This window comes from Chiloscyllium punctatum, chromosome 21 (genome assembly GCF_047496795.1).
Source record: "Chiloscyllium punctatum isolate Juve2018m chromosome 21, sChiPun1.3, whole genome shotgun sequence".
NCBI classification, from domain to species: Eukaryota; Metazoa; Chordata; class Chondrichthyes; order Orectolobiformes; family Hemiscylliidae; genus Chiloscyllium; species Chiloscyllium punctatum.
The window spans coordinates 18,481,813-18,490,658 of NC_092759.1; the positions used below are offsets into that span (position 1 = coordinate 18,481,813).

General features: G+C 56.1%; 1 protein-coding gene across 1 annotated transcript; it reads left to right on the top strand.

Moving 5' to 3' along the window:
• Positions 1–5,582: 5,582 nt before the first annotated feature.
• Positions 5,583–8,487, top strand: LOC140492380 (somatostatin-1A-like). Its single transcript, XM_072591299.1, has 2 exons — positions 5,583–5,812; positions 8,103–8,487. Exons 1-2 carry the CDS (start codon positions 5,681–5,683, stop codon positions 8,283–8,285), a joined length of 315 nt encoding a protein of 104 aa, XP_072447400.1. The 5' UTR covers positions 5,583–5,680; the 3' UTR covers positions 8,286–8,487.
• Positions 8,488–8,846: the final 359 nt, after the last annotated feature.

Genomic DNA, 8,846 nt, shown 5'->3' on the forward strand with positions numbered 1-8,846 from the left:
CCGGGGTTAGAGAGGATTCCTGATCACTCTCCCAGTGAGCCATTGGTTAGTGAGGATTCCGGGTCACTGTCCCAGTGAGCTCTGGGTTAGGGGGGATTCCGGGTCACTGTCCCAGTGAGCCCTGGGTTAGGGGGGGATTCCTGATCACTGTCCCTGTGAGCCCTCAGTTGGGGGGGATTCCTGATCACTCTCCCAGTGAGCCCTGGGTTAGGGGGGATTCCTGATCACTGTCCCAGTGAGCCCTGGGTTAGGGAGGATTCCTGATCGCTGTCCCAGTCAGCCCTGGGTTAGGGGGGATTCCTGATCACTCTCCCAGTGAGCCCTGTGTTGGGGGGATTCCTGATCACTCTCCCAGTGAGCCCTAGGTTAGGGGGGGAATCCTGATCAATGTCCCATTGAGCCCTGGGTTAGGGGGGGAATCCTGATCAATGTCCCATTGAGCCCTGGGTTAGGGAGGATTCCTGATCACTGTCCCAGTGAGCCCTGGGTACGGGGGGGGGGGGTGGGGGGGTTCCTGACCACTGTCCCAGTGAGCCCTGGGTACGGGGGGATTCCTGATCACTGTCCCAGTCAGCCCTGGGTTAGGAAGGGTTCCTGATCACTGTCCCAGTGAGCCCTGGGTTAGGGGGGATTCCTGATCACTGTCCCAGTGAGCCCTGGGTTAGGGAGGGATCCCTGATCACTGTTCCAGTGAGCCCTGGGTTAGGGGGGATTCCTGATCACTGTCCCAGTGTGCCCTGGGTTAGGGAGGGATTCCTGATCACTGTCCCAGTGAGCCCTGGTTTAGGGGGGATTCCTGATGACTATCCCAGTGAGCCCTGGGTTAGAGGGGGATTCTTGATCACTGTCCCAGTGAGCCCTGGGTTAGAGGGGATTCCTGATCACTGTCCCAGTGAGCCCTCGGTTAGAGGGATTCCTGATCACTGTCCCAGTGAGCCCTGGGTTGGGGGGGATTCCTGATCACTGTCCCAGTGAGCCCTGTGTTAGGGGGGATTCCTGATCACTGTCCAAGTGAGCCCTGGGTTAGGGAGGATTCCTGATCACTGTCCCAGTGAGCCCTGGGTTAGTTGGGGGAGGATTCCTGATCACTATCCCAGTGAGCGCTGGGTTAGGAAAGATTCCTGATCACTGTCCCAGTGAGCCCTGGGTTAGGGGGGGGGGATTCTTGATCACTGTCCCAGTGAGCCCTGCGTTCGGGGGGGGATTCCTGATCCCTGTCCCAGTGAGGCCTGGGTTAGGGAGGGATTCCTGATAACTGTCCCAGTGAGCCCTGGGTTGGGGGGATTCCTGATCACTGTCCCAGTGAGCCCTGGGTTAGGGAGGATTCCTGATCACTGTCCCAGTGAGCCCTGTGTTCGTGAGGATTCCGGGTCACTGTCCCAGTGAGCCCTGGGTTAGGGAGGATTCCTGATCACTGTCCAAGTGAGCCCTGGGTTAGGGGCGATTCCTGATCACTGTCCCAGTGAGCCCTGTGTTGGGGGGATTCCTGATGATTCTCAGTGAGCCCTGGGTTAGGGGGGATTCCTGATCACTATCCCAGTAAGCCCTGGGTTAGGGGGGGGATTCTTGATCACTGTCCCAGTGAGCCCTGGGTTAGGGAGGATTCCTGATCACTGTCCCAGTGAGCCCTGGGTACAGTGGGGTTCCTCACCACTGTCCCAGTGAGCCTTGGTGCGGGGGGGATTCCTGATCACTGTCCCAGTCAGCCCTGGGTTAGGAAGGGTTCCTGATCACTGTCCCAGTGAGCCCTGGGTTAGGGGGGATTCCTGATCACTGTCCCAGTGAGCCCTGGGTTAGGGAGGGATTCCTGATCACTGTTCCAGTGAGCCCTGGGTTAGGGGGGATTCCTGATCACGGTCCCAGTGTGCCCTGGGTTAGGGAGGGATTCCTGATCACTGTCCCAGTGAGCCCTGGTTTAGGGGGGATTCCTGATCACTATCCCAGTGAGCCCTGGGTTAGGGGGGGATTCTTGATCACTGTCCCAGTGAGCCCTGGGTTAGAGGGGATTCCTGATCACTGTCCCAGTGAGCCCTCGGTTAGAGGGATTCCTGATCACTGTCCCAGTGAGCCCTGGGTTGGGGGGGATTCCTGATCACTGTCCCAGTGAGCCCTGTGTTAGGGGGGATTCCTGATCACTGTCCCAGTGAGCCCTGCTTTAGGGGGGGATTACTGATCACTGTCCCAGTGTGCCCTGTGTTAGGGAGGATTCCTGATCACTGTCCCAGTGAGCCCGGGGTTAGGGGGGATTCCTGATCACTGTCCCAGTGAGCCCTGGGTTAGGGGGGATTCCTGATCACTGTCCCAGTGAGCCCTGTGTTGGGGGGACTCCTGATCACTCTCCCAGTGAGCCCTGGGTTAGGGGGGATTCCTGATCACTGTCCAAGTAGCCCTGGGTTAGGGGCGATTCCTGATCACTGTCCCAGTGAGCCCTGGGTTAGGGGGGATTCCTGATCATTCTCAGTGAGCCCTGGGTTAGGGAGGATTCCTGATCACTGTCCCAGTGAGCCCTGGGTTAGGGGGGATTCCTGGTCACTGTCCCAGTGAGCCCTGGGTTAGGGAGGATTCCTGATCACTGTCCCAGTCAGCCCTGGGTTAGGGGGGATTCCTGATCACTCTCCCAGTGAGCCCTAGGTTAGGGGGGATTCCTGATCACTGTCCCAGTGAGCCCTGGGTTAGGGGGGGAATCCTGGTCAATGTCCCAGTGAGCCCTGGGTTAGGGAGGATTCCTGATCACTGTCCCAGTGAGCCCTGGGTACGGGGGGGGGGGTTCCTGACCACTGTCCCAGTGAGCCCTGGGTTAGGGGGGATTCCTAATCACTGTCCCAGTCAGCCCTGGGTTAGGAAGGGTTCCTGATCACTGTCCCAGTGAGCCCTGGGTTAGGGGGGATTCCTGATCACTGTCCCAGTGAGCCCTGGGTTAGGGAGGATTCCTGATCACTGTTCCAGTGAGCCCTGGGTTAGGGGGGATTCCTGATCACTCTCCCAGTGTGCCCTGGGTTAGGGAGGGATTCCTGATCACTGTCCCAGTGAGCCCTGGTTTAGGGGGGATTCCTGATCACTATCCCAGTGAGCCCTGGGTTAGGGGGGGATTCTTGATCACTGTCCCAGTGAGCCCTGGGTTAGAGGGGATTCCTGATCACTGTCCCAGTGAGCCCTCGGTTAGAGGGATTCCTGATCACTGTCCCAGTGAGCCCTGGGTTGGGGGGGATTCCTGATCACTGTCCCAGTGAGCCCTGTGTTAGGGGGGATTCCTGATCACTGTCCCAGTGAGCCCTGGTTTAGGGGGGGATTACTGATCACTGTCCCAGTGTGCCCTGGGTTAGGGAGGATTCCTGATCACTGTCCAAGTGAGCCCTGGGTTAGGGGGGATTCCTGATCACTGTCCCAGTGAGCCCTGTGTTGGGGGGACTCCTGATCACTCTCCCAGTGAGCCCTGGGTTAGGGGGGATTCCTGATCACTGTCCCAGTGAGCCCTGGGTTGGGGGGGATTCCTGATCACTGTCCCAGTGAGCCCTGGGTTAGGGAGGATTCCTGATCACTGTCCCAGTGAGCCCTGGGTACGGGGGGGATTCCTGACCACTGTCCCAGTGAGCCCTGGGTTAGGGGGGATTCCTGATCACTGTCCCAGTGAGCCCTGGGTTAGGGAGGATTCCTGATCACTGTCCCAGTGAGCCCTGGGTTAGGGGGGATTCCTGATCACTGTCCCAGTGAGCCCTGGGTTAGGGGGGATTCCTGATCACTGTCCCAGTGTGCCCTGGGTTAGGGAGGATTCCTGATCACTGTCCCAGTGAGGCCTGGGTTAGGGGGGATTCCTGATCACTGTCCCAGTGACCCCTGGGTTAGGGGGGAATTTCTGATCACTGTCCCAGTGAGCCCTGGTTTAGGGGGGGATTACTGATCACTGTCCCAGTGTGCCCTGGGTTAGGGAGGGATTCCTGATCACTGTCCCAGTGAGCCCTGGTTTGGGGGGATTCCTGATCACTGTCCCAGTGAGCCCTGGGTTAGGGGGGATTCCTGATCACTGTCCCAGTGAGCCCTGTGTTAGGGAGGATTCCTGATCACTGTCCCAATGAGCCCTGGGTTAGGGGGGATTCCGGATCACTCTCCCAGTGAGCCCTGTGTTGGGAGGATTCCTGATCAGTCTCCCAGTGAGCCCTGGGTTAGGGGGGATTCCTGATCACTCTTCCAGTGATCCCTGGGTTAGGGCGATTCCTGATAACTGTCCCAGTGAGCCCTGGGTACGGGGGGGGTGGGGTTCCTGACCACTGTCCCAGTGAACCCTGGGTACGGGGGGATTCCTGATCACTGTCCCAGTGAGCCCTGGGTTAGGGGGATTCCTGATCACTGTCCCAGTGAGCCCTGGGTTAGGGAGGATTCCTGATCACTGTCCCAGTGAGCCCTGGGCTAGGGGGGAATTCCTGATCACTGTCCCAGTGACCCTGGGTTAGGGGGGATTCCTGGTCACTGTCCCAGTGAGCCCTGGGTTAGGGGGGATTCCTGATCACTGTCCCAGTGTGCCCTGGGTTAGGGAGGGATTCCTGATCACTGTCCCAGTGAGGCCTGGGTTAGGGGGGGATTCCTGATCAGTGTCCCAGTGAGCCCTGGTTTCGGGGGGGATTCCTGATCACTGTCCCAGTGTGCCCTGGTTTAGGGGGGATTCCTGATCACTGTCCCAGTGAGCCCTGGGTTAGGGGGGGGAATTCCTGATCACTGTCCCAGTGAGCCCTGGGTTAGGGAGGATTCCTGATCACTGTCCCAGTGAGCCCTGGGATAGGGGTGTTTCCTGATCACTGTCCCAGTGAGCCCTGGGTTAGGGGGGATTCCTGATCACTGTCCCAGTGAGCCCTGGGTTAGGGGGGATTCCTGATCACTGTCCCAGTGAGCCCTGGGTTAGGGGGGATTCCTGATCACTGTCCCAGTGAGCCCTGGGTGAGGGAGGATTCCTGATCACTGTCCCAGTGAGCTCTGGTTTAGGGGGGATTCCTGATCACTCTCCCAGTGAGCCCTGGGTTAGGGAGGGTTCCTGATCACTGTCCCAGTGAGCCCTGGGTTAGAGGGGATTCCTGATCACTGTCCCAGTGAGCCCTAGGTTAGGGAGGATTCCTGATCACTGTCCCAGTGAGTCCTGGGTTAGGGAGGATTCCTGATCACTGTCCCAGTGAGCCCTGGGTTAGGGAGGGATTCCTGATCACTGTCCCAGTGAGCCCTGGGTTAGGGAGGATTCCTGATCACTGTCCCAGTGATCCCTGGCTCTCACCTGGAGTGACCTCTTGGAGTGAGTGTTGGAATATCTTTGGAATTGTCTGTATTGAACTTCCAGGTGAGAATGAAGAATACTCTCAGGTTGTCATAGATCGGGAGATGCGCGTTGGTCGAGATAAAAAATTGGAGCTAAAAACGAAACATATTTCAGTCCGTTGAGTGAAGAGGCTCTGATTGGTGCTTTGGCTGCCCAATGAAATTGTAGCACCACTCATATGGCAATTAAATGCAGGGGCTTTGTTTGTGATGACGTTATCACTGCCTGTCGTGAGAGGTATATAAACCAGATAAAAGTGAAGGGATGACAGTTAGACGGAAGAGTGACACAGAGAAGCTCATCTCTCGTCTGTCGGAGCTGGCCAGAGTTTTCTAAGTCTTTGCCATCTCCATCAAAACACAAAGAAATTCACTGCGCGAGATGTCCAGTTCACAGACTCGCCTGCTCCTCACTCTGATCTCCGTCGCTCTGCTATTGCTGAGGAGTTCAGGAACAGCCAGAGGGGAGAGTTTGCCCGATGTATTACAGGAGATGAACCCTGAGGGGAAAGAGGTAAGGAAAATTTCACTCTGTCCTTCCCCAATTCAAATCTCCGTCGTACCCCAGTGGTAGGGATTAATCTTTCATCTTGCACTCTGAATTATCTCCACTAAACGCAAAGTTCAACTCTTCAAAGTAACCTAACGTCTTGTTTTATTCATCTTATATTGGAATCTCATCTGATTTTTATTTTATATTAGCAAGTGCTCTGGAGGTGAAATATAAAGAGGGATCTGGATTGATATCAGTAGAGATACAGTCAGTAAGACAGGGCTCTGGGGGAGAGGGCTGACTGAGTGACAGTGTGAGGGAGCTCGATGAATATCAGGAGAGATACAGTCAGTAAGACAGGGCTCTGGGGGGAGAGGGCTTACTGAGTGACAGTGTGAGGGAATGGGATTAACATGAGGAGAGAGACAGTCAGTAAGACAGGGCTCTGGGGCGAAGAGGGCTTACTGAGTGACGGTGTGAGGGAGCTGGGTTAGGACCAGAAGAGATGCAGTCGGTAAGACAGGGCTCTGGGGGGAGAGGGCTTACTGAGTGACAGTGTGAGGGAGCTGGGTTAGGACCAGGAGAGATACAGTCAGTTTGAAATGTTAAAAGTGTGAAATTAGCCGCCCTGAATATGGCACTCAGTTCCCCAGTAATTGACTTTGAATACAGCCCTTAAAAAGCTACTGAAGAGTACAGAGAAGTTGTAATAAATCAGTGAGTAGGAGGTCAAAGGTTGCTGGGTGTAGGTGAAAGTTTCAAGAACGTGGGGGAAAACACGTTTCATTGAGGGAACAGGAATAAACCTCAATTCGAAAGCAAAATGGAGGCAAAAGAAAGGTATGTGGGACTGGAAATGTGGTTGTATGAGAGGAATATTGGAGAGATGCTGGAGCTTTCATATCGAAATGAAAAGAGGAGAACAGAGATAGCCCAGATAGAACAGATAGCTGTATTCCAGATGTGACACATATATCCCAGTGTGGGTGACTCCCTCGATCACCCTCTCTCTGTCCTTTTCTCCTGACCTTGCTATCTCTGTTTCTCCTTTCTGAGTTAGGGAGTTGTGGAATGTATTCAAAGTTTCCAGCACAAATTCCAGGCTGTCAGTCATGGTGCAATATTAAAGGAGGGCCGCACTATCAGAGGGTCAGTGCTGAGGGAGTGGGCACTGTCAGAGGGTCAGTGCTGAGGGAGTGCCGCACTGTCGGAGGGTCAGTGCTGAGGGAGCGCCGCACTGTCGGTGGGTCAGTGCTGAGGGAGCGCCGCACTGTTGGAGGGTCAGTGCTGAGGGAGCGCCGCACTGTCGGTGGGTCAGTGCTGAGGGAGCGCCGCACTGTCGGAGGGTCAGTGCTGAGGGAGCGCCGCACTGTCGGAGGGTCAGTGCTGAGGGAGCACCGCACTGTCGGTGGGTCAGTGCTGAGGGAGCGCCGCACTGTTGGTGGGTCAGTGCTGAGGGAGCGCCGCACTGTCGGTGGGTCAGTGCTGAGGGAGCGCCGCACTGTCGGTGGGTCAGTGCTGAGGGAGCACCGCACTGTCGGAGGGTCAGTGCTGAGGGAGCGCCGCACTGTCGGAGGGTCAGTGCTGAGGGAGTGGGCACTGTTGGACGGTCATCGCTGAGGGAGTGCCACACTGTCAGCGGGTCAGTGCTCAGGGAATTCCACACTGTCGGAGGGTCAGTGCTGAGGGAGCACCGCACTGTTGAAGGGTCAGTGCTGAGGGAGTGGACAGTGTCAGAGGGTCACTGCTGAGGGAGAGGGCACTATTGGACGGTCAGTGCTGAGGGAGTGGGCAGTGTCAGAAGGTCAGTGCTGAGGAAGCGCCACACTGTCGGAGGTTCAGTGCTGAGGGAGTGCCGCACTGTTGGAGGGTCAGTGCTGAGGGTCAGTGCTGAGGGAGTGGGCACTGTCGGAGGGTCAGTGCTGAGGGAGTGGGCACTGTCGGAGGGTCAGTGTTGAGGGAATCTATCCTCTTTGGGACCCTCCATCTACCCTGTCAGGTTGGTAACAGCCGGTAGTGGAGCAAGAGCTCGGCAGAGTTCTCCCACGTGTCCTGAGGCCAATGTTTGTTTATCTTTCACCCAATCTCTCCAAAACCAAACAGATGCAGGTCGTTCTGCAAGGGGCTATTTGTGGGATCTCACTGTGCCACATTTCCCACAGTGGCGGGGAGTTGGGGGGGGGGGGGGAGTTGGTGTTGGAAGTACTGTACTGGCCGGGCAGCCAGCGGGGGGGTGGGGTGGGGTGGGGGACGTGCCAGGCGCTACGATAATGATTGCCAAGCCGCTTGTTTGCTGTCCCTGTGTCGCTAGGAGCTGTCCAGGTCTGTGGTGCTGAAACTCCTGACTGAGCTCCTCCGAGCCGACAGGTCGGCGCTTCCCCGCTTCGAGAGACGTGGCCTCGGGCAGGAGCAGATGGTCCGTCGGTGGAACTCCCCTCGGGACCGCAAGGCCGGCTGCAAGAACTTCTTCTGGAAAACTTTCACGTCCTGTTAACCCAAGATCCCTGAGCCCAGAGTCCACCAACACCGACGTCGTCAACCAACTCTGCAAAGCTCCTCTCCTTTCTCCCTCACATTGTTCCCACGTCTGGATTCATTCCCTGTCTTGGGTTTGTCTCTTGTGTTGTAAATTATGAATTCATTTCCACTATGAATGGATGTCACACAGTAAAATAAAGTTTTCTTGCACACCCCCACTGAGCTAACGCCTTCTATTTGATCTCTGTGTGGAATCCGCACCCAATACAATCACAGGCTCCACTCTCACCACTTTAGCTGATCCCAGGCAGAGACAGCACCGTTAATGATCCACTTCAGAGAAAGATAGGTAACTAAGGAGTGAAATGATTCCTAGTCCCATTCCCCCACCACACCGTTTGACTTTGAGAAGGGTGGTGGATTTTGGTAGTTACACATCAGGGTCGTGCACAGCTCAGTGCGGACATTTACTCAGTCCCTTGAAGCAGCAGTTGTTTTATTGCAAGTCAGACCCACTACAGCCAGGGAGTAAAGATCTTTCGCAAAACGTTCAAACCACATAACTCCCTTTCTTGAA

What these genes read in the sequence shown, in the direction of transcription:
- LOC140492380 (XM_072591299.1), top strand. Translation starts at nt 5,681, where the DNA reads ATGTCCAGTTCACAGACTCGCCTGCTCCTCACTCTGATCTCCGTCGCT. An exon ending in TGAACCCTGAGGGGAAAGAG is followed by an intron (nt 5,813 to 8,102) that starts GTAAGGAAAATT and finishes CTGTGTCGCTAG; the next exon opens with GAGCTGTCCAGGTCTGTGGT.